This window comes from Ananas comosus, linkage group 8 (genome assembly GCF_001540865.1).
Source record: "Ananas comosus cultivar F153 linkage group 8, ASM154086v1, whole genome shotgun sequence".
NCBI lineage: Eukaryota > Viridiplantae > Streptophyta > Magnoliopsida > Poales > Bromeliaceae > Ananas > Ananas comosus.
Genome location: NC_033628.1, coordinates 474,447 through 499,171, shown reverse-complemented (window position 1 = coordinate 499,171; position 24,725 = coordinate 474,447). Strand labels below are relative to the sequence as shown.

The window sequence follows — 24,725 nt, the reverse complement described above, 5'->3', positions numbered from 1 at the left end:
GACTACGAGCGTCTCCGCCGCGAAACCATCCGCCGCAACCGAGAATTTCTCCGTAAACTCGGCATCGCCGCCACCGCCGCCGTCTCCAATTCCAATCCCAATCCCAATCCCAATCCCCTCCCCTCCAAACGCCCCAAGAACCCCCCTCCCCCTTCCCTCCCTCTCCGCCGCAGCACCCGTAAGCGTCCCCGCCCCCCTCTCCCCCCCTCTTCCCCCTCCGACGCCGACGATGGCTCCTCCTTCGTCGATTCCTCCGTCTACCGATACGCATGCCGCGCCGATGCTCCCCTTCTGGATACCAACCCTCCTCCCTTCCCCTCCCAAAACCCTAATCCCTCCATCACCGGTTTCAGAATCGTCGGTAAGGCGTTCCGCGATCCTTCCCTCGCCAGGATCTATTCTCTTGATGTGTTCCCTCTCAACGAGGATCGGCTCTTGATCGCTGCGGGAGGGAACGGCGGATTCATCTCCGTCTACGGCGGCGGCGGAGTGGGGAATCGGACCATAGAAGGCGACGGCGACGATTCGGAAATGGAAACGGAGCTCCCTCTTATGAGCTGGAAGGGTAGCGGGAGCTGGATCTCCGGAGTGCGGTTCGTCGAGGAAAACCCGATGCTCCTGCTCTCGAGCTCGAACGATGGCGGAATCGTAGTTTGGGATCTCAAAAGGCTGCAGGCCTCGCCTTCAACTTCTTCTCGCTCTCCGCCCGTCGTGACGAAGTTGACGGCAGGGCTGCATTCGGCCGGGATCTTCGCCATGGATCGGTTCGGTTGCTCGATCGCCACGGCCTTGAAGGACTCTTCCGTCGGCCTCTCCAGGCTCACTCCAGCAGGGGATTTGGTGGCGGAACGGAACATTTCCGGGCACCATTCCGGGGTGATCAGAGGTGTTTGTTTTAGGTAATAGATTCGTCTCCGAAATTATCAACTTGTTTAATTCCTGATTACTTACCATGCTATGCTTCATCTTGTAACATAATGCTATGTTCTGCGTAGAGCTCGCGCCGCTCATATTAGTAGTTACTGTTGTTGTTGTTGTATGTTGCAAAAAAGTGAGAGGGGTTGCGCTAGTGTGTTAGTGTCTTTAGAATTCCTGCTTCTATCTATCCAATATTCAATATTCAGCATCAGAACTTTCGTTACAGAGAAGCAAATACTCTCGCAGACTGCGGAGCTGACGGTCGTATTTGTGTCCTCGACACAAGGTCGCCGCATCCTTGCACGCTTACGGTCGAAACGCAACATATGACGGGCATAAACACGGTAGAATGGTGCAAACTCGACGAGTCTCTGCTTCTTTCTGCTAGTAAAGATCCAACACTCCACCTCTTCGATGTGAGGAACCCTAGCAGACCGCTCCATGTACTCCAAGGGCATGTCGAGTCGAGCACCGGGACTTGCCGTCAGATTTGCAGGCCTTGCTTTGTGGACGGCGGCAAGGCGGTCGCTACACCAGGGCAAGGGTCGAGGAAGATCTCATTGTTCGATGTTGGTAAGGGTGCGATGATAAGCCAAGGGATAATCGGATACGATGCCAACTTAGTCACTTTCACTAATCATGCAGAGCAGCAAATACTCTGGGCAGCAGGAAGATACATAAACCAGCTCTGTCCATTGTTACACCGATGCTAAAGTATTGGATAAAATTATCTGGTTTTGCTCGGCTAAACATGTTAAAGTAAATGACAGTATACTCTTTTAAGTTTACCTTGCTCTTTGTTTTGATGTGGAATGTAGTATTGTTTTATGATCATGCTTTTATAATCTTCAGTTACTATAACCTGTAATCTTGTAGTGCCTACCATTTGCTGCCTAGATTTTGAAGCATGATCAAACCCAAATGTTAAGGCCGGTGTGAATGGTTTCATCAGTATTCCAATCTCTTCATCATGCCAAAACAGCACATGTTTTGAATAGAGTGATAACGAAGTAACTTTGTTGGTTCATACAGTGCAATAGAGACCCCAATGCAAGAGGCCAATGCTGGCACAGCACACAAATTTATCAATTAATTCAGCACAGTTGTGATTGAGTTTCTTCTCAGTTTTCCATAGGCTACATGTTAAGAGCCTAAGATCGAGAGATTTGTATGGTCGTGAGCCAACAGTATTCAGCCCACTAGATGATTCTTCAGCAGGTTATCAATGGGCAAGAACCCAAACTTCCATTGCTTCCCTAGCATTATTTCTTGACACAATTAGATAGAATAGTGAGCAGTTCACGTCCAAGTTCTATACATGAATTGAGACGCAAGTTAATGTAATTGTCTCTGTACATACAAAAAGTGAACTGAGAATAAATGACATCAATGCGCGAAAACCCTTTTTCATATTTTGGTGCATAGTTTTATATACAAATTGGAGTTTACTATTTGTTATTTGGAACCGGTATTAGCACGAGTAAAAACAGGATAATAGGTATTTAATTCAAGCTGTTCCAGTATTTGCTGGACAGCCCATAGATACGAGGAGTGACCGTCAACCATATCAGTGACATCAACCTGTTAACCAAAAAAAAAAAAGAAAAGAAAGAAAAACAAAGAGTTCGTCATCAAAAGGAATCCAGAATGATGTGAGAGTGCTGAAAAAATACTTACATTTTCGACCCCAGGAACCTCAATGGATTGAATTCCAGCTAAACCTTGTGTCAACAAACTACAAAAGAGAATGTACAATTACTATACAAAATTTGTAATGCCATAAGTGCCTAAAAAGTGAATATATCTACTTACCTTGCACGGAACGTAACCCCAAGTATCCAGTCATTCGTGGAATACACATTTATAAATCTCCCCGCTACCATCTGCGGTGAAGCAAGAAAGAATGCATCACAAATGCTGCAGCGCGATAACTAAGGGACAGAAAAGAAAAGGGTAGAGAATAAAATGGTCAAGACTGGAATGGAAGTAAATGATATCGTACCTTCCTGGCAGGCTCCCACTGCTCGCCTTTGACAGAAACTGGTGCACCGAGGAGCACAACCCTCTCGACGAGGCCCTCTGTTTGATTATATAAACTAAATAAGGAGAAAAAAAAGGCATAGAATTTAAACGAGTGCGAGATTCTTATGAGCAGAAAAAGAGTACCGTTATCTCCAGACTCGGCCAATTCTTGGAGACACTTGAATATAACTCGAGCTCCTAGTGAAAAACCGATAAGGGTAACGGGCCTGAAAAGGTTAGTGCAGGGAAGCATGTAAATTAGTTACCCACACCTATATTTGTGCAGTTAAATAGAAAAATTTTCACAAGCATACCTGTTTCCCTGTAATCCTTTCAGCAACACTTCTGCGAGGAGCTTTCCTGCTTTATCTGCCCTGCAAAAGACACCCAAGAGAGGCTAAAATAAGTTTCATCTCACATGCGATTGGATGCATTCGAATGCTATAAAAGGATTATTATTCTAAAAATGCATCAAATAACATGAAACATCCCTCCGTCCTTTCCAACACAAACACACAAAAAAAAAAAAGCATCATAACAACAGGTCACAAATGGTGTGCATCAACCCGACTTGCAACATCCTGATCATCAAAGAATTGTAAGGAAAATTGCACATTGCAAGCTGTTTATTCATGCATTGCATAAAAGAGCAATCATGCAATCCTTGCAATAATATGTCGTTGAGTTTGCAATGGCACCTATCAATAGCAATTGACCATTTGCTATCTATGAAATCCGTAGCAGCAAGCAGTGTAGCAGGCCATGCGAATGCCGTAACGAGAGTGCTTAACACGGTCATCATGGCACCTCGCTTCATCAACTCCATTGTAAGTCCTACAGCAGTAATAAGTTATGACCACAGTAAGGTTCTCAGTACTATATGCTAATGTAGATATAAGTTTGAGAGAATTACTTGACGTGAGCCAATCCTGTATGGCAGTACTCACTGCAATTAAATTTTTAGATTCCCACTGAAGAGCATACCTGTCATTTTCAGCAGATGGAATTAAAAACATCCCATAATACACCTACAAGGAGTGAGAAGTACATACAAAGACCACCACACCAAGGCTTCAATGATTGACGCCATTACTCAACAGTAACTTCATTGGTCCCTTTATGAAATTGCATCATGGATTAAGGATGTAAATAAGGAACAATATTCAATTTGTAGAACAAATGCAACTAAATTGATTGCCCATAATCAACATAAACAACTTTGTAATTGAGGAACACAATTGATTTGCTACATGATTTGCTACAGGATAGGATAACAATGAAGAGCATTAATAGACATACATACATGAATGCATAGATGCTTACAGAATTGCAGACAAAACATATAAAAATCCATGAAATACCTCTCCAAGTTATCTTTCCATCCCTCCCAGGGCCTCAAAAAATCTTCCTCCTCAAAAACAAAGCCAGAAATCAAGATGCCAAGAGCTAGACGCTGAAACATAAAGCATATTCACTTAAAATCAGATGATGAGTTGCAAAATGTTAATAGCAATCTTTTGAGATGAAGGGAAAAGGCAATGCACTTGCCTCCTGCGATTGTTAGCCACAAAGAAATCCAAATAAAAGTTAGAAAAGGGAAACAACTCACACCCTGATTATGATTGTCGCCAATGGGTTTGAAGTCAAATTCTTTGACACTTCCCATACGTCTGGCCATTTTGCTTCCTGTAAGTCCAGCGCCAGCAGCTGCATTTTGAAAAATAAGTAATAGTAGTATCAGCACTAAAGTATCATAGTCCACAAGTGCAGCAACTGCAGTGAAGTTCCCAATCAGATGGAGTACATCTCTATGATATGTAAAACTGGATCACAACTCCAATGCGATATTTGATTCTAATTGTTTCTTTAAGTCGTCAATCCTACTTTAAAAAGAAAGTCTGAAGTCATCTGTAATTCAAATAACCCAGAAAGAGAAATCAGAAAGCGTGACAAATACATGGCTACATAAATTGTGAAAGATTTTAATCTAGCTATCAACCAGTGGTTTCAGTACTTAATATGAAAACTTCCAACATAATAAATATAGAATCTAGATCATTAAAGCCACATCAAATTTTAATCACTAATTCGCTAGTATCAGCAAAATGTGATTTAACTTAAAACATTGTCTTAGGCAATGCAATATTTTAATTTGAGGATCCACTAATAGTAGCTCAAGGAATTGATATCCGAAACTACTCACAATTGTGGCTTTATTCTCAAGTTCCACCTAGTGGGTTCTAAGATATCTACAGCAATCATCGTGGTGCCTAGAGATGAGCCAGTAATGAATAAGGTCGAACAGGAGTAAGTGAAGGGTCCTCTGGAAAATTAAGCATGTAAATTTACCTATATAACCTATATTATTAGAACAAATAAATCAAGTTTGTACATTCTCTACTTGTAGATTTGTTTGATCAGTACATCCATTAGAACAAAAGGTTAATGTTATTAAAAGCAACACTATCAAAAATTTGTCTCATATAAGAGCCCAAAAAAAGAAAAGAAAAGAAAAGCCCACCTCCAAATGATGCTGCAACAGCAACAGAACCAGCAACAGATCCAGCAGCGCTGGCCATAGCAGCAAATCCACTGGCTCCAATAACAGGGACAAGCGTACCTAATGTGGGAGCTAAAGCACTAAATCCAGCAGCAATTGCTGGAGCAGCTAAACCTGTACAGCAAGAACAAAATGATTCCTGACTACTGAGATTCTACTATTCTTTCAGAAAAAACGATAAATCAATAAACCGCGAGTGCCATACCACCGGTGATGGCCAACAAGGCTCCTCCAGTCAATGCAGCTGCACCGATTATTCCTCCACGCTTCCATCTGGCCCACTTGCTTTTTTCTGATTCATTTTCCTGTGATTGTTCTTCTTCCTTTGCTGCAGCCATCGCAGAGCAAGCAACAATTATCTCAATAGCTTCCTACAAAGCCAACACTTGATTTCAGAAAGTGAATACCACCTGAAAAAAGGTGTTGTAAAGTACTAGCATTCCCTTGGCCCTTCTTCATGTTGTGATAAGATATAAGTGCATTGTAACTAACTAAGCTAGTGACAGCATGTAAAATATACTTATACATGATTCTTTACCACAAAATAAAATATCTAGAATCAAATCTTAAAAGCATCAGACTTGTAGAAATGAAATCTGCAGAACAAACCATTTTGATCCACTGCACATTGAGCCATGCAGCTAGCAATCGGAGAGCAACACGATGTCGTGCATCATAACCCTTCCTAAATCGAGAAGATTCCTTCTTGTCTTGAGGTGTATCAGCCACACAAGCAGAAAGAAGTTCATACAACAATACCACTTTCCGTTGGTAATTGTCTGGAAAATCATCCAATATCAACTTCTCAGAATGTAATGTGTCAACCTGATTAGATAAATCCACCTTTCTGGATAATCCGTCAGGATTGGTGTTTTCTGAAGTTTCAGCTGTTTCCACTGTCATCTCAGAACTACTATCCACTGAATTTGAGCAGTTCCTTGGGCCTCCTTCATGTTCTTGACCTTGGTGTTTCTCTGTAGCTATCCCATCTAAGCCAACACTAATTTCCAAGTTCATTACCATAGCATCAACTGCTTTTGTTAGAGCAAGCTCTTGATCAGATCTTGCTGAGGAACTCTCATCATCTTCTTCAAATATAATCCTTAAATACTGGCATAGTCAAAATAAGAAAAATTAATGCCCTACATATTGCAGAACTGGATGAAGGCTGAATTTTGCAATAGGTAACCTTTCTCAGAACTTTTATGCCAACGGCGTGATGGATTTTAAAATTTAAGACAGATAATCTTAAACTTCATGGATTCATCCATAAGTCGAAGATGGTTTTCTCATGCCAGAGGCAACTCACTTAAGAACATAAATGAATGCAAACCACTAAGAGGCACCACCTGTCAGATTCAGTAACCTTATGACATTGTTTGTAGACAAAAGAACACGCCGGTGAATGTATGAACTTTATACGTTTTTTAGAATCTTAGGCAACTATTATTTTGAGACCTCACTGAAGGTCCAAATTGCATGGTAAAATAGGGCCCGTCATAACATGAAAGAACAAGATTCATCTTGCAAAAGAAATGTAACCTCGACTACAAAGAGTTACACCTATAGGGACAGTTAATGAGTGAAGTAACATCAAAGAACAAGATATATCTCGTGATTAACCTACTTTTAAAGATTTAAATATTATGAATATGAATTTGTATGACAGAAAAGCTAGTCCTCTCGTCACGTCATAGTATTTAAAGGATTCATTTAGGCGCCAACTCGAATCTTGCGACATGAAGATCAAGATTCACCCCGCAAATGAAACAGAACCTAACAGCAACATTTTACGCTTAGCGACAGTCGCCAAGCACTAACCAATGTATGTATGACCGTCACTATTAGTTATTTTAACCTATTTCATCAAACTCCAAAAATTACTAACACGAATTTGTATGACCAATCCATGTGAAGAACTAAAAGACGCCAACTATGAGTCTTTCTCGATTAGTCTCATCAAAAACGAAATAAAAGAGGAGGGAGGAGGAAGGAAACCGTACGGCCCCAACATGATGCTTGGCTTCCGACGACGCGGCGGTCTCCTCCAATCCGGGCCACGCCTTCGGATCGATCCCCAAGAACCTGAAACCAAACCCTAGAACCGATCAAAACGATCCAAAACCCATTCCAATCGGAGTCAAAGGAGAAGGAGAGAGATCGAATCGGGATTGAACCGTAACCTGAACACGGGGCGAAGGAGCCCTCGGGACTCGTGCGTCCACAGATGCGCCGCATCGCCGTCGCCGTCGCCGTCGCTGCTGCTACTAGTGGCGGTGGCGACGCTGCTGGAGCTCGCGCTGCTGAATCGCTCCGGGGCCTCGTCGGCGTCTGCGGCGGCGGAGGCGGCGGCGCCGAGGGGTCGGGACTGGTGGATCTGGGCCTGGCGTAGGGCGAGGGCGAGAAGCGCCCCCGCTGCGTACCTCTGCGTGGGGTTTAGGCAGGAGATGGCCATGGAGGGAGAGAGAGAGAGGGTTCGAAGGGCTCCTTCCAGTCTCAAGACGAGGAAGGAGAAACCCAACGGAGACGAAGACGAAGACGAAGACGCGCGTGGCGGAAAATTCGACGAGTGTGTTGAGAAAGAAAGGGACAAGTGCATTTATATCCTCGCGCTGTTCGGAAATTGCTTTTTTTTTAAAGAAAACAAAAGAGACTAAAATTTAGCAAATTATTAATTTAATTATAAAACTTTTTCCCCTCTTACCCCTCATCTCAAAAATCTTCTAGATAAAATTTTGCTTCAATTAAATCCTGCATTTTATTACTGTGTCAAAAAAAACTTAACCATAATAACTAAACATATAAATGTTTGTTTTAAAATTGAAATGATATCTCTATTACAGTTTACATAATATATGCAAACGTAAATAAAAAAAAATTATACATTATTTAATTTATATGATGCCAACTCGTTTGCATAAAGTTTAATACTCAAATTTTGATGATTATTAAAAATTTTTGGACCAATCCTACATGAGGATTTAAAATTAAAATAAAATTTTATGTAGTCCCCGGTCCGGTTCGGCCCAGCACAACTTAGGCCGTACTGGGCGTGCCCATCTGGCCCAGAAGGCCAATACGGCAAGGCCCGTGATTAGCGCGCTCTAATTCTAGCTTTTAATATTTTTTTAAATTTTTCGTCCACAATTATAATTTTAAACTTTAAATTTTTGTCTCTTTTAAAATCATCTACAATTTAGTTGCGTAATAATAAATAGTGTGTGTATGTTTGGTAAAGCTAATGTAAAAAAATAAAAAATTGATTTGAAATGTGATTCGGCACAACATGACCCAGGTGTACAATAGTGTCATTGTCGAGCGTCCCACTGGCCCATTTTGGCCCTGAAGACACCACCACCACCAATTTTTACAGTTCTCATGCCCAAGTAACACCTCTTCCTAATTCCAGATATTGCTTGTTCTTTTGCTACAACACATAAGTTTTGCACAATTATTTAAATTGTAATCTTTCTATAGCGTTCTCAATGATTAATGCTATACCTCTTTAAAATTTAGAGTCTAGCTACTATACTATCAATAGCACCAAGTTTTCAACTGTTAGATTTAACCTTTTAACTATTTTCACCCGTTAGATCATACTTTTTAGCCAGCCATCCACTCAATCTTAAGATATCACTATCATTCTAACCGTATATCTTTTAAATCCAAGAGCTAAAAACCTAATAGCACCAATGATTTGGTGCTACTAATAGTATAGTAGCCTAGTTCAGGAAGTTAAATGTGTTTACTATTTGCGTACTTAATATGCTATTTGATTCTCCATTATTTCTATGAAAATGAGAAAATAAGCGGAAGCTACATATGTTTGATAGATACTATACAAAATAATTTTACTGAAAAAATTACGAGTAAAATAAGATAAGTGGGTTCAAATTAACATCTCCACAGCTAAAATACGAAAAAGTAAAACAATCAAAAGCTACTTAGCCTCAACATTGGACTTTTTATTGGCATAGAACTGATAAATTCTTTTCAACCCACCACTATAAGAGTGGACTAACAATATCCCATTTTATGTTTCCATTTATATATTCACACAAGCAACATGGAGCAATGCATTGGGAATTAGCTGGATTTTTTGGTGCACCCAATAACCCAACAATTTGTAGTGGGGATATGCACACCTGGGCAAAAAATAGAAAATTGAGCGACCAATTTTCACTCTTATATATATAGAGTATAATTACTATACTCTTATAAGTATAATCGGCTTCATATTTATAAATCGTTTTTTATTATGGAACTTCTGAATCGACGATTCATATTGTTAAATATAATTTAAAATATTTCAAATTTATAGAAATCAAGTTTCATGAGTGTATATTAGGCCTCAGTACTCACACCTCACATCCATTCAAAAGGCCTTCTCCATAAATGCTGGGTGTGAATTGAGTGGCTCCAAAATTTTAAACTACTGCTTTTAGAAACAGAAGCTTCTGGATATATTCAATAATAATTCTATTCCCCCTGAGAAAAAAAGAGATGAAATGGAAAAGATTGGTCCCAATGATAAGGAAAATTCAGTAGTGTACTCTGACTAGTATCTTTCGCTTGAATTTTTCCTTATCACTACTTAGAAAATTTTAAAATATTTTCAATTTTTCTACCTTAATATTATAAAATAATGGTGGGAATCGTCATTGAAAATAAAAAAACTACTAATTTCTCTGGTGGTAGTTTTCACCAGCATTTTATAATATTGGAGAGGGAAAAACTAAAAATATTTTTAAATTTTTTAGATGTTTTAAAAATATAAAAATAAATACTATTATGCACTAGAATTTAAAACTAGAGCTTAATAAGTAAAAAAATATGTCACGCATGCGATAGCAGGACGTATAGACTTTATCAGATGCTTCATATTCAACTCTTAATTTCTTATCCAACCATTTTAAGTTTCAAAAATTCTCTTCCAACTTTTCACCTCCCTTTAGTTGCAACTATTGATCATTAGTTAATTTGCCTTTCTTAATTTGCTTTCCCCTTTTATTTCCATACTTTATCAGAATCACCTTTTTCCCACCTAATATATCTTCATTGATGATTATGATAGTAGATTGTTTTTATTTATTTATTTTTCCCTTCTTCTTTTTTAATTTATTGCAGGATTAGGTGCAAAATAATGAGTTCCAACATTAGCATATATGCACCTAATGATTACTGTGCCACCACACTCTAAACAAGTCAAAATTAATGCTGCATATATTAGAATAATAGAAGCTTTAATTTGAATATAAATTTCAAATTATATTCAAATTTGAAATGATTTCGCAAAGGACCAGTGCCTCAGCAAAACCTTTTTGAGATGATTTCGCAACTTGCAAAATGCACTCCACGAGTAAATTTTGAAGCTCTATACCGATTGAAAACTTTTGTTTGTCCAAATATTAGGATCTTCCCAATGAGCAAGAATATAAGGGATGATTCACGCATTTTATAGAAAAACGGCATATGATCAGTGTGCAACTTTATCTTACCAACACAATTCAAGTCTACTCCAAACTATTGGGCCTCGATTCGTGAAATTCATGTTTATTTCTTAATGAATTCGGACTGAATTTTTAGTTTATGTATCTAAAATACTGTTAACATTATTCTTTTACTCGATCGTTCAAATAACATAGTTCAAATAACATAGTATCAAAAGCTAGTCCTGATCCCTTAATTATCTTTTCTATCCCATGGAAAGCCTCATTCTTTTTTCTTAATTAGATCTATTTCATTTTATAACATTTAGGATCATTGAAGTTTTTAGTTCATCTACTTAAATCCAACCAATTATAGGGACATATATATACATATGTATAGCTTAGACATTTTAACTAACCAAAAAAAGGTTTGTTTTCTTTTACCTAAGCAGCTGATTAATAGTCAAGCTAAAATGTCAAATTTATTCCAACCAATTTCTCTGTACTACCTGAAATTGACAAAATTGGACAAGGTTAGACCATCTAATTCAACTAAGTTGTCGCATCATAATATTGTTTTTGTTTTTGTTTTTTTTTTTTTGGTGTGCTATGCCAAGGTGACGCAATTTAGCATCATTTTAATTGTACAAATAGTCAACAAGAGCTCCCAAATGTGTAGGTATTTCCACGGAGATTTGGTAGCAATTGGGGTGCATTAAGTCCTTAATTTTTCTAATCCTAATTAAATACAATTAGTAGTACCCGTTAGCATCTAAACTTTACTTATTGTCTATAATTTATATTATATATATATATATTTATAAATTGTAGAAGCACTTTTCCATCCCCTCCTTCTTTCAACTATATTTTAGTCTTTTAAACAAAAGAATTAATATTTTATTTATTCTTTTCTATACACTTTCTCACTTTGGTGCTTTAATGTGTAGAAAATCATGTAGTGGTCAATGGCAAGGGAATTTAGTGGAAATTAAAGGGAATATTTGAATAATCTCTACTCGACCCAATTTTTTTTTAGTAGTTATTATCATAATTATTCTTTTTAAAACAGTATCTAATTTTGTTTTTATTTCTTTTTTAGACTCCGACAACTAAAATTGTATATTAAGCGTGGCTCAGAATCGATCATGAGACACGAATCGGGAGAAACGGCGATCTTTGAATATTCTACTTGATACAAAATTTTGTAAAATAATATAGGATAAAATTCAATTTTACTCCGCTATAGTTTAGCATATTTTTTATTTTGTCATTCCATGCATAATTCAAAAAATTATATTTGACTAGATATAGTTTAGCAAATTTTCACTTTGTCACTCTATAGGATAAAAAAAATTAAACTCAACTATTCAGTAATTTTACTGACCGTCCCTAGAGCAAGTGGCAAAGGGCTTAATGGTTGGTACCCGAGTTTCCAAGTTCGAATCCTAATTGATTCACATTTCCAGTAAAGTTTATTAATTTTTAAATGAAATAAACGAAGCGGATAGTATGCTATATATCTCTCAACAAAAATAAAACTATCCAGTAATTTTATTTTTGTTTCACTAGAAAGACTCATTGTTAATTATAACCTTTTGCAACATGTGGTGAGAAATAAAAATATGTTTAATTACATAAGAGCAAATTGCAGTTAATGTGGAATGTAAATATTAAAAAAATATTTTTTTACCCATTTAAATTTTAAAAAATAATTATTTTATATAATTTAATATAATATTAAAATAGTAGATATTGAGAGCCATTATTTATGAACGTAGATTCGGACGATATAATTAAGATATGATATTATATTAAAAATAGAAAAAACAATCTATAAAAACATAAGCAGCGCTAGCCACATGTAGCGGGATCTCGATTAATTAATCAATTAAAGTAACAAAGTACCAAGTCCCTCAAATATTTCAAGTTTAATTTCAGATAACGTACACACATTGATACACAACCGCACCCACTAAGGATGGGTACGTGCATGGTACATAGTAGCTAGCTAGCTAGCTACAGGTATAAATGGAACGTGTTCAATGGAATGAACAGTTGAGACGCGGCGTGGGGACGGCGGAGAGGCGGACGGCGCGGGGTGCGGTGAGCCCAAACACGTCCGACATGTCGAGCTCGCTCGGCTTCATGCCGTCCGGCAGGGCCCAGTCGAAGCAATGCACCAGCTGCGCCACCGAGAGTTCTAGTCCATGCAAACCGAGCTGCATCCCCGGGCACGACCGCCGCCCCGAACCGAAGGGCACGAGCTCGAAGAAGTTGCCCTTGAAGTCGACGTCGAAGCTGTCGCCCCCCGCGGCGAACCGCGAGGGGCGGAAGGCGTCGGCGTCCTTCCATGCAGACGCGTCGCGCCCGATGGCCCACACGTTGATCATGACCCGCGACTTCTTGGGGACGGAGTAGCCCGCGACTGCGCAGTCCTCGGCGGTCTCGTGGAGGAGGAGGGGGATCGGCGGGTGCAGGCGAAGGGTCTCCTTGATGACGCATTTCAGGAAGGGGAGCTTGTCGAGGTCGCTCTCGTGGACCTTGCGATCGAGCCCGACCACGTCCGCGAGCTCCCGTTGCAGGCGCTTCATGTCGTCGGGGCTCTTCAGCAGCTCCGCCAACGCCCACTCGATCGCCGACGCCACCGTCTCCGTCCCGCCGAACATCACGTCCTGCTCAACTCATCAAATGTTTGATCAAATCGAAACCTATCGGTTATTTTACATGATATCAGAGTTTGGTCACACACGCCGAATGCTAGCTAGCAGGGGGCGGAGCAATTGAGGGGCTTAGGGGGGCCATGGCTCATCCAAAATTTTTATAATTTGCATAATAATCCTTTATATATAAAAAATTTTAAAAATATATTTTTATTTAATTTTAAAAGTATGATGAGTAATTTGTTTTTCAAAAAAATTTTGGCGTTAATATAATACTCTCTCAACTTTGAGTTCATTTTTATTTTTTTATTTAGTACCTTCATAACTTCTAATTATTTTAGATAATTTTTTTATTTAATTAAATTAAAGATTATATTAAAGTTAATAGCTCTGTTAACTAATAGTTATTTATTGTCACAGTTATATTTAGTAAAAATTAAGAAATTAAATCATTCAATGAATTACTATTAGATTTAGTAAATTTCAAAGTTATTTGAGTAAAATAATATCAATAAAATAATTAGAAGTTAAGTATAAATAAAAAAAGGGTGATGCCTTTTTACACTAATTATTTAGTCAATATTTTTTTTCATCAAAAATTTAACTAGATAAATCTTGATTGTTTGCTAAAATTTTGATTTGTATGTATTTTGGCCCCCCTCGTAATCAAGTGCTGGTTTCGTCCCTGTTAGCTAGTAATGTTGGAAGTGTCAAAAAAAGCATATTATATTTTTTTTTTAATCTATTGGATTAAGCTTGGAAGTAGTTCAAGTAACTTAACAACCATTATTTTTCTACGAAGAGAAGAAAAGTTAAAAGGGACTGGTCGGTTTTCGCCACTTTGGCTTCAAAAGTAAGACACTAAATAAGATGAAATTTATCTACTACACACCCACAACAAAACGATTTAGAGTGATACTTTTTCTCTTAAAAAATAATTGAAGTGTTACCATCTTTGAAAGGAAGCTAATGAAAAAGGTCACCTAATTATTCATGACTCAGTGGACGTAAGTGGACTAATTTGTCTCTCCGGGGTGGCAAATTAATGGTCACAAAATGGACTCGTGGGTGACTCATGAACTCTCTATTTTCTCTATGTAGCTTTTTTCTAAACACTTTCACTATCTCACTTTTATAGCTAAATTCGCTACTTATAATAACCAAAATAAATAACACGTTATTTTTTCTCAAAGAAAAGATTATAAATAATAGTAGTCACAAAGTGGACAAGGGTGGGAGGAGAAAAGTTAAATATTTTTACTATAGAGATAGAGAGAGTTAGTGGGATCTAGAGGAGAAGTTGAAATTTGCTTACGATTTTGAAAGGGACATGGTAGAATTTGAGTGATCTCTTTTAGAGTTTTTCAAAACAAAGGAGAAAAAAAAATTATAGGAATTATTATTATTATTATTATTTTTTTGAGAGATAGGTAACACGCTACCCACTAAACTTAATTGAAAATGTGAATCAACTAGGATTCAAATTTGGGTCTCGGATATCAACCGCTAAGCCTTTTGCCACTTGCTCTAGGAACGGCCAGTAAGAATTAATATTGACTTCATTAATTTATACATACAAGGGGGCCACGAAGATACTTAATTATATAGATACTGGACACCTCGAATGCAAGTGATAAAAATTATAACTTACTCGAGATTTCATGTTCGAAGTATAATTATTTCACATTCTGAGTTATTTTTATTTTTTTATAAAAATGAACGGAGCAGTTCAACCAATATTGTTGAAAAATCGCAAGAACTTGAATTTATATTTTACTTCGAATTTGATACTAGTTTTTGTGAAGCCAATATCACCAATCACCAATTTTGTTGTGTAGCCTATATCACCAATCACCGATGCCTTTACATTATTTTCGTATAATTAAGAAATGATAGGAGATATATACAGCTTGAAATTTTAAATTTAACTTAATAATAATTAGCACTCGTTTTACTAAGTGCGAGTCAGATTAGAAAATATAGTAATAAATTAAATTTATAGATGTCTCTCTCCCGTACAAATATTAATTAATACCATATATGATAAAATAAAAGATGCTCAATCATAATCCAAAAATAGTAATAATCAACAACAAAAGTTTTACTTTTAACTTTAGTTTTAATCTTAATTTTTTGGGATCTAAACAGCATCTAGGCTCACGGGGCCTAACACGCGTGTTCATACATAATCTTATCCTCAAGTATATATATATATATATATATATATATATATGTATTAACCCACGTCTACGCTAGACACCTCGCATCACAAACCCACGTTAAATAAAATAATAATAGAGTATAGAGTATAGAGTATTTTTTGTGAATTTTAAAGCAAGAGCAAAAAATATAGCGAGTATTATTAGCCGAGCAATACATACATACATACATACCATGATGATGGCTTTGATGTTATCCCTGGTGAGCCTGAGGCTACTCTGGAGCTCATCTCCCTGATGATCCCCTCCTTGCTCTCCGTCCGCGGAGCCGCCGCCGCCACCGAGGAAGGCGAGCATCTCGTCGACCATGTCGGCGTCGTCGGCGTCGTCGGCCCCCTTCGCGTTCTTCGCCATGTGCTCGTCGATGATCTTGTCGACGAACCGGTCGAGCGCTCCCCGCGCCGCCGCGAGCCGCTTGTTGATCCCCTGCAGGTCCATCCAGCTGAGCCAGGGGATGAAGTCCCCGACATTGAACGCGCCGAACAGTTTTGAGAACTCCTGCAGGATCGATATGAACTCGTCCTGGTTCTCGTGGCTCTGCGTGCCGAACGCGGCCCGGAAGGTTATGTTCTTGGTGAGGTTGAATATAACCTCGCCGAGGTTGACGGCGGTGCCGCTGCTTCTCGCGACGAACCGGATCAGCGAATCGACCTCGTCGCGGACGGAGGCCCACGACTCGGCGCGGCGGCGGCTGAACAGCTTCATGACGCAGAGCTTGCGCATCTGGCGCCAGAAGGGGCCGTAGTGCGCGAAGGCCATGTCGGCGCGGCCGTAGGTCAGGTACGTGATCGCGATCGTCGCGGGGCGGTTCGAGAACGCGCTGTCCTGCGCCTGCAGCACCTCGCGGGCCACGTCGGGGGTCGAGACCGCCACCGCGTGGAGGAATCCGAGCCGGAGGTGGAGGAGGCCCCCGTAGCGCTCCGCCAGCTTCGCCAGCCCGCGGTGCGTCAGCTGGTCCATCATCAGCATGTTTCCGATGATAGGCAGCGCGCGCGGCCCCGGCGGCAGCGGCAGCTTTCGCCGCCGCCGCACCGATAACACGAAGATCACCGCCAAAAAGGCGAAAAAGAGCACCGGAGGATCATAGAGCCACTCCATACTACTCTATAAGTTCTCTTCTCACAAACACAAGAGGGGAGGGAAGGGTTATATTTATATAGCTTTGTAGCAAATTGTAGGGAGCTGGTGGAGAGGCAAACTGGGAAAGTAAGAAAAAGGATTATGAGGTGGGTTGTTTAATTTTAAAATGTTTCTGGTCATTTTCTGAGACCATTTTACGTACTCTGGTCTATCATTTGTTTTATTTTAAGTGATCATTTGTCTGAGTTTAAAAAAAAATTTGGCGTATAGATTAATTTTTAGTTTATAAATATTATTAATACCGTGACATCATCACAGGAGGCCCATGTGTGTGTGGTGGTTTGCACACGGAGATTATCTTATAAAAAGAGTAATAGGGAGTTTACAACTAAAAAGGTGACAATGTTTACAACTACTGATATATATATCTAAGGATGCTTAGAATTCACGTACTAGTGACCTTTTGGTATTTAGTTTAAAACAAAAGAGTAATAAAATTAGTAGTTTTTTTTTTTTTTGAGAAATAAATAGTACACTACCCGTTCGTTTATCTCATTTAGAAATAAACTTAGCTGGAAATATAAATCAATTAGGATTCGAACTTGGGTCTCAGATGCCAATTACCAAGCCCTTTGCCACTTGCTAGAAAAGAAATATTCGCTTTCCGTATATTGCAATGAGTCAGTTGCTACATATAAATACTAAAAACACACAATTTAAACTTAATTTTAAAGGAAAATAATTGATTTGTATAATATAGCATGATATAAGAACATGAAGTTAGGTCTTGGAGTCCCAACCAGCTGGACCCCTCCCATTAGGGACCTTAATTATTTTATTTAATTTTCACCCAATTAATTTAGTTTCATGTACGTCTTAAGTCTATCAAAAATTTTCGATTCTAGAAATGAGCGACAATGTTAAATATAAATATTATAGACACCGTTCTCTGATTTCTTTAGATTTCGAAAAAAATAATTATTTTCTATAATTTAACATCAGTTATGATATACTTTTACCCGATAAATTCTGAGACATCACAAAATGCCAACACTATGTAATTTAACATTTGGTGCTCTTGTTCAAAAATGTTGGAGAGGCTTGCACCAATTTAGTGGATCATAGTGACCCCCCTAGTACGGAGAAATAACTCACAACTTTAGCGGCTATCTGGTGGGCGATCTTGCTATGAAAAAATAACTTGAATTTTTGAAAAAATAATTTGATTTTTCAGGATGTGTGCAGAGAACCCAGGTGGGGGATTTTGAATATTCGGTCTTGAGTTGGGTGTGTGATTGGGTAGAAATGTGGTGCAATGGCATGAGACCTTACGCAACAAAGCATTTGCATGTTTCCCGGAATTAAAATTCCTAAATTTACAGGGATTTATTGGGAGAATTTTTTTTTTTTTTTTTTTAAATGTCCATCTGTACTTAGAGGCAAATTGGCTAGTTCTTAATTCAAAGGGTTCGTAGAAATCATGGGCCTATTTGGCTATTAAAGTTCACTCCCCAAAAAAAGGGGGGTTATAAAATGCTTTTCAAATACTCTTTGGCTAATTTTGGCATAAAATATTAATCTCCTTGCTTGTAAAGCGGAAGTTAAAAAATAAAAATTAGAAAAAAAAAATCCGATCTGAGCTTCAACGAATCCCAGAAATTGGGGACTCGCACAAATATAGTGTCCTCCAAAGCCAACTTATTACAAGATAAAAATACATAGTATTTATATTTATTAATGAGATCAAAGAGTTTCAAACCAATTTTAACCCCATAGTAATTACACAGTTTCATCAAACCCTATAGAAATTCACAAACTTATTGTTTCTGCTATAGAAATTACAAGTAGAACTTGTTCTCCCCCCTCCTGTCCATCCCTTTCCCAAAAACGCAAAACCTTCCATGAAAACTTACAGGGGCGTCCAGAAACCTTTCTGTCAGATTCGTCTTTTCAGATACCGATGTGCATCTCAAAGGACTAGTTTGAGAGAATTTTGTTTTTTTTGGTTTTTCTCTGAACGCCCGTCCACTGCATTCTGTCAAATCAATGAGCAAGTGAGCCTCGGCGCGGGGACGGCCCAGAGCCGGACTGCGCGGGGTGCGGTGAGCCCGAACACGTCCGACATATCGAGTTCGCTCGGCTTCATTCCGTTTGGCAGGGCCCAGTTGAAGCAGTGCATTAGCTGCGCCACCGAGAGTTCTAGTCCATACAAACCGAGCTGCATCCCGGGGCACGACCGTCGGCCCGAACCGAACGGCAGGAGCTCGAAAAAGTTGCCTTTGAAGTCGACACTGGCACTGTCGCCCCCGGGCGCAAACCGTGAGGGGCGGAAGGCGTTAGCGTCCTTCCATGCAGACGCGTCGCGCCCGATAGCCCACACATTGATCATGACGCGCGACTTCTTGGGGATGGAGTAGCCCGCGACCGTGCAGTCCTCGACGGTCTCGTGGAGGAGGAGGGGGATCGGCGGGTGCAGGCGGAGGGTCTCCTTGACGACGCATTTCAGGAAGGGGAGCCTGTCGAGGTCGCTCTCGTGGACCTTGCGGTCGAGCCCGACGACGTCCGCGAGCTCTTGTTGCACGCGCCTCATGTCGTCGGGGCTCTTCATCAGCTCCGCCATCGCCCACTCGATCGCCGACGCCACCGTCTCCGTCCCGCCAAACATCACATCCTGCTCGATCACGTGAATTTGATAAACAGAGTCAGATTTCAACTTATGCTAGTTCAGCTGCTGCATCATAAAATCAAACAAATAACCGTGTTGATTCTAATTCACCTTTTCCTATCCATTTATAAAATTTACGCAAGCATTAGATTTCAACCATAGAGGTAATTTACGAATTGAATTCTTCGAATTGCATATCAAATTTTCAAACTTAATCCGATACTAAATCAAGTTTAATAGAAATGGGCACAGATCAAATGGTTAGCTAGTGTCAAAACTCTAGCTTTCACAATTTGTTGATTAGACCGGTTTAACTTAGTTCGATTTATTAGATTGAGTTTCTTAAAATTAATTATATTAATACATCATAGATACACATGAACAGCATAAACGTGCACTGATTTTTTTAATTTGAATTAATTTTTACTTGGACCAGGTCAAGCTAGTGATAATATCTAGCTTTACAAATACTGTACGTTATTCAAATCCCCCGCACGCTAAAGTGGATATGATTTGGATATAAGGATATTTTAAATTCTCAATTGGTTACTTCATTAATTAATTTAATATTTTTTTCCCAATATTTCGTGAAGCTTAATATGTGGAAGAGACAAAAGAAACGTACACAGAACAAAAATAATTATAACACGTCCAAAAGGTGTTCGAAAAAATTTAGGGAGGTAGCTTTCAAGGGGATGGACTTTGTAGAAAAACTGTTGTCTAACGCAACCACGCTATGGTTGTGGGACGTTGCTGGAAAGCAAAGAAAGTGATAGTGGAAAAAATATATATAATAACATACAAAGTACCAAAATCTGTTTCTGAAAATAGAAAATATGAAAATTTTAACTTTAGAGCTATATATAGTCGATTGCTCAATTCGACAGTTCATGTATGTGTGAATGCTAGTAATGAAAAATTCCGAATTTTAGAGCTATAAAATAACCGTTTGACTTTTAAAGGTAAAGTTATTAAAGAATAATATTTTTTTTTTATATTTTATACTAAATAGTGTTGTAAGAATAAGAAAATTTAAGATTCTAACTTTTGAGTTATCAATTTTCTTATTATCTTACAATTACTCCTCGTATTTGTATTTAAAAATTTTTAATAGATCAAAAATATAAATTTAAATTAAATAAATAAAATTACAAGCCAAGACGTATACTCAAACAAGATAATTATTAAAATATTAATGATTGATATTGGAGATCTTTCTTTCAAAAGATGTACGTACCATGATAATGGCCTTAATGTTATCCCGCGTGAGCCGCAGGGAACCCTGAAGATCCCCGGCGGCTTGGCCGTCAGATTTTCCGGCGGAGGGAGCGTCGGCGAGGAAGGCGAGCATGTCGTCGACCATGTCGGCGTCGTCGGCGTCGGCCTCCTTGGGGCTCTTCAGGTGCTCGTCGATGATCTTGTCGATGAACCGATCGAGCGCTTCCCGCGCCGCCGCGAGCCGCTTGTTGATCCCCTGCAGGTCCATCCAGCCGAGCCAGGGGATGAAGTCGCCGACATTGAACGCGCCGAAGAGCTTGGAGAACTCCTGCAGGATGGAGATGAACTCGTCCTGGTTCTCGTGGCTCTGCGTGCCGAACGCGGCGCGGAAGGTTATGTTCTTGGTGAGGTTGAATATAACCTCGCCGAGGTTGACGGCGGTGCCGCTGCTCCTCGCGACGAACCGCATGAGCGAATCGACCTCGTCGCGGACGGAGGCCCAGGACTCGGCGCGCTTGCGGCTGAACAGCTTGACGACGCAGAGCTTGCGCATCTGGCGCCAGAAGGGGCCGTAGTGGGCGAAGGCCATGTCGGCGCGGTCGTAGGTGAGGTACGCGATGGCGATGGTGGCCGGGCGGTTGGCGAAGGCGCTGTCCTGCGCCTGCAGCACCTCGCGGGCGACGTCGGGGGTGGAGACGGCGACCGCGTGGAGGAACCCCAGCCGGAGGTGGAGGAGGCCGCCGTAGCGCTCCGCCAGCTTCGCCAGCCCGCGGTGCGTCAGCTGGTCCATCATCAGCATGTTGCCGATCACGGGCAGCGGCCGCGGCCCCGGCGGCAGCGGCAGCGGCAGCTTTCGCCGCCGCCGCATCAACAAGACGAACACCAAAGCTAGCGGCAAAAATAGCATCACCACTGGATCCTGCAGCCACTCCATGCTTAATTTCCCTTTTCTTTGCCACGAGAGAGAGAGAGAGAGAGAGAGAGAGAGAGAGAGATATGGAGGAATGAGAAGATTCAGTGAATGATCATCCAATCCTGAGAGAGAGGGGAGAGCGAGGATGTATCCATATATAAAGAAAACAAAATAGTAGAGTAAAAAAGAAAAAGCAAAATCGTCAAGCAAGTAACAAAGGGCTTGATGGTTGATATTCGAGACCCAAATTTGAATTTCAGTTAATTCATATTTCCAGCTAAATTTATTTCTAAATAAAATAAACGAAGCAGGTAACACACTACCTATCTTTCAAAAAAATAAAAAATAAAAAAATAAAATATGTGGAAACGAATGAAAACTAACGCATAGGGACGAAGCCAGAATTCAATGACGAGGGGGACCAAAATATATACAAATAAAAATTTTAGCAAATAAATAAAATTTTAATTACTTAAATTTTTAATAAAAAAATTTAGTGATTAGATAATTAATATTAAAAAAATATTAAATTTATTTTTTTAATTTACACTCGCTTAATTTCTAATTATTTTATTTGCATTATTCCATTGAAATAACTTAAGAATTGTACTAAATCTAATAATAATTTAGTTAGAATTTAATTTTTAAATTTTTATTAATAATAATAACAACCGGTGACTAATATCTAACAGAGCTATTAAATTTAGCATACTAGTTTATTTAGTTAAATAAATTAGCTCATAAAAAAATAATTAAAAAGTTAAGAATGTGTAAATCAAATATTTAAAGTTGAAAGGACTTATTTCAAAATGCACTATAATTATGAGATTTTTAGTATATTTTTACCTATAAAATATATAAGAAGAGGGAGAGTTTTATACTAGTACTAAAATTTTTTTATAAGATAGGCCCATATATTTTACAAATTAACTAAAAAATTTATAAACTATCAAAGGACTATAAAGTAAATATTAAAAAGAAGGGGGCCAGGGCCCTTTGGGTCTACATATGGCTTCGTCCCTGCTGAGGAACGTTAATGGGTGTCGTTTTCTCAACTTACTTGTATTTCTCGTTTCTTTTTTTTGGTTTTTTAGCTTCTTCTTTTATTCTCGTCCTATCGAGATGCGAGATATCTCGATCATTAAAATCAAAATATCTCTGATTCTTTTCTTTTGTCGGACGACAAAATTCGATTGCGTTTACGTGCTTTTTTTTCCTTAAAAAAGTAAAAATATAATGGACTTGTATATATAAACTATGAATCATTTTGTATCAATTATTCAATATTTTGAGAATAATTGATTCAAATGATTCATAATTTATATAAGTTCAACATTTTGAATTATTATTTTAATTTTGTTGATTTGAGAGTGAGTTGGAGCACTTTGACTAGTTATATATTTATTAAAGTAAATAATTAGTTTAGATTTTTAAAGTCAAATTGTTATTGACCAACTCAAATAAAATAAATTGAAAGATTAGGCAGTAAAATTATAATTTAAAAGAATGAATAGTTGGCTCAAAATGATCCATAGTGCAGATAAATTTGGTATATTTAATTTTTTTTTTTAGTATACTGTAATAAATTGGTGCCTTTTATTTTAAGGTAGAAATTAATTGCAATTTCTTAAAAATTAATTGTTACTTTATAAAGTACGTAATTCCTAGTTGTAGATGATGTATCACATTAAATTATTTGTCACGTACCAAAAAGTTTTAACTTTTGAACAAGCACGTTAATATTTGAAATGATGTACGTAAAAAAAAAAAAAAAAAAAGGAAAAAATAATATTCCTACGAGCTAGTAAAAATGGTGACTCACGTAGATTGATAGATTTTGGGAGTGTTGGGCTCAAGTAACTGGTAACTTAATAATTACACTAGTGCATTCTCAACTTTTAATTTATTTTATTAAAATTTAAATATAATTATTTATTATAAATATAATTTATGGCTGTAATACAAGTACGATGTAAAAGAGGAAAGAAGTTATTGGTTACAACTAGTGCGACGCGTCATCATTCATGCATCATCAACTCATTCCAAATATAGAAGCCATTAAAACATATGATTTTGGATTCGGAGTTTCTTAATATAGAAATTGTAAATCTTATTTACAATTGGAGTCTAGCTACAATGCTATCGATATCATCAAGCATTTGATATTATCAAATTTTTTACCGTTAGATTAATCTTTTTGATCATTTTTACCTGCTAAATCATACTATTTAACTAATCATTCACTTAACTTTAGGAGATCATTATCATCCTAATCGTACATCGATTCATCAAAGGATCGAAAACTTAATAGCACCAATGACTTAGTGTTATTAATAGTATTCTAGCGTAGCTCTTTATAATTGATTTGAGCAATTTTTGCTTCCATATATTTATGAACAGTGTCAAATGTTGGGAGGCTAATTTAGGACCAAGATATTATTTATCAGTAATTATGAGTTGCTATCATTTCCTAAATATACTAAGATTTAGTTTGGTATTGAGGCCTGTGAAACGCTGTTAGATAAATAGAGTTGGGGAAAAAGCATATAGGAATATGCTTCTGCGTTCTCCGGTGGGACTGCAGTAAATATATCGTAACCGACTCTTCGCGATATGCGGAACGCAATATTACGTACGGAAACAAACAGGGTATTTTTCCAACGCACTTTCTCACCGTACGTAACACAATCTCTCCGCAATCCCAAACGAAGCCTAAGTAAGAGATTGTTTCTCGGCGTTTTCAAGTACTATTACTAGTCTTCAAAATGTCACCTTCTATATGCTATTGTATCAGCATATATAATATACAAATTTTTTAATTAGTTGATAAATTTTATAAATAAAGTTTAGATACTATATAAGTCTAGATACGATCGATAAATTTTTTTTTTTTCATTTTTCCTTTCCTAAATTTATGATCTCTATGTGAGATGTATACGACCAGTTGATGTATTGCCATGGCATGCACATAAAATGCAGAGGAATTTAATAATTAGTTCATACACATACATTAAAATTTTCAAATGTTTGGATCTTGTAAA

General features: G+C 38.3%; 4 protein-coding genes across 4 annotated transcripts; 1 reads left to right on the top strand and 3 right to left on the bottom strand.

Annotated features, from left to right (window-relative positions):
- On the top strand, positions 7–1,945 carry LOC109713894 (histone acetyltransferase type B subunit 2-like). The gene is made up of 2 exons (XM_020238171.1): positions 7–899; positions 1,145–1,945. Exons 1-2 carry the CDS (start codon positions 532–534, stop codon positions 1,629–1,631), a joined length of 855 nt encoding a protein of 284 aa, XP_020093760.1. The 5' UTR covers positions 7–531; the 3' UTR covers positions 1,632–1,945.
- On the bottom strand, positions 2,165–8,081 carry LOC109713893 (transmembrane and coiled-coil domain-containing protein 4-like). The gene is made up of 15 exons (XM_020238170.1): positions 7,684–8,081; positions 7,504–7,585; positions 6,110–6,610; positions 5,706–5,871; positions 5,462–5,614; positions 4,550–4,647; positions 4,302–4,393; positions 3,854–3,924; positions 3,639–3,774; positions 3,255–3,314; positions 3,085–3,167; positions 2,921–2,997; positions 2,731–2,801; positions 2,596–2,653; positions 2,165–2,499 (listed from the first exon to the last, which is right to left on the bottom strand). Exons 1-15 carry the CDS (start codon positions 7,953–7,955, stop codon positions 2,374–2,376), a joined length of 2,046 nt encoding a protein of 681 aa, XP_020093759.1. The 5' UTR covers positions 7,956–8,081; the 3' UTR covers positions 2,165–2,373.
- Positions 12,762–17,111, bottom strand: LOC109714267 (cytochrome P450 84A1-like). The gene is made up of 2 exons (XM_020238809.1): positions 15,983–17,111; positions 12,762–13,601 (listed from the first exon to the last, which is right to left on the bottom strand). Exons 1-2 carry the CDS (start codon positions 16,904–16,906, stop codon positions 12,969–12,971), a joined length of 1,557 nt encoding a protein of 518 aa, XP_020094398.1. The 5' UTR covers positions 16,907–17,111; the 3' UTR covers positions 12,762–12,968.
- LOC109714172 (cytochrome P450 84A1-like) lies at positions 18,587–21,831 on the bottom strand. Its single transcript, XM_020238644.1, has 2 exons — positions 20,791–21,831; positions 18,587–19,559 (listed from the first exon to the last, which is right to left on the bottom strand). Exons 1-2 carry the CDS (start codon positions 21,703–21,705, stop codon positions 18,927–18,929), a joined length of 1,548 nt encoding a protein of 515 aa, XP_020094233.1. The 5' UTR covers positions 21,706–21,831; the 3' UTR covers positions 18,587–18,926.

Excerpts from the sequence above, each read along its gene's own strand:
- LOC109714172 (XM_020238644.1), bottom strand. The coding sequence starts at position 21,705 with ATGGAGTGGCTGCAGGATCCAGTGGTGATGCTATTTTTGCCGCTAGCT. Across the intron at positions 19,560-20,790 it reads ACATTAAGGCCATTATCATG|GATGTGATGTTTGGCGGGAC; the intron begins GTACGTACATCT and ends GTGATCGAGCAG.
- LOC109714267 (XM_020238809.1), bottom strand. The coding sequence starts at position 16,906 with ATGGAGTGGCTCTATGATCCTCCGGTGCTCTTTTTCGCCTTTTTGGCG. Across the intron at positions 13,602-15,982 it reads ACATCAAAGCCATCATCATG|GACGTGATGTTCGGCGGGAC; the intron begins GTATGTATGTAT and ends TGAGTTGAGCAG.
- LOC109713893 (XM_020238170.1), bottom strand. The coding sequence starts at position 7,955 with ATGGCCATCTCCTGCCTAAACCCCACGCAGAGGTACGCAGCGGGGGCG. Across the intron at positions 5,872-6,109 it reads ATGTGCAGTGGATCAAAATG|GAAGCTATTGAGATAATTGT; the intron begins GTTTGTTCTGCA and ends TTGGCTTTGTAG. Across the intron at positions 2,802-2,920 it reads AGTGGGAGCCTGCCAGGAAG|ATGGTAGCGGGGAGATTTAT; the intron begins GTACGATATCAT and ends GCTTCACCGCAG.
- LOC109713894 (XM_020238171.1), top strand. The coding sequence starts at position 532 with ATGGAAACGGAGCTCCCTCTTATGAGCTGGAAGGGTAGCGGGAGCTGG. Across the intron at positions 900-1,144 it reads ATCAGAGGTGTTTGTTTTAG|AGAAGCAAATACTCTCGCAG; the intron begins GTAATAGATTCG and ends CTTTCGTTACAG.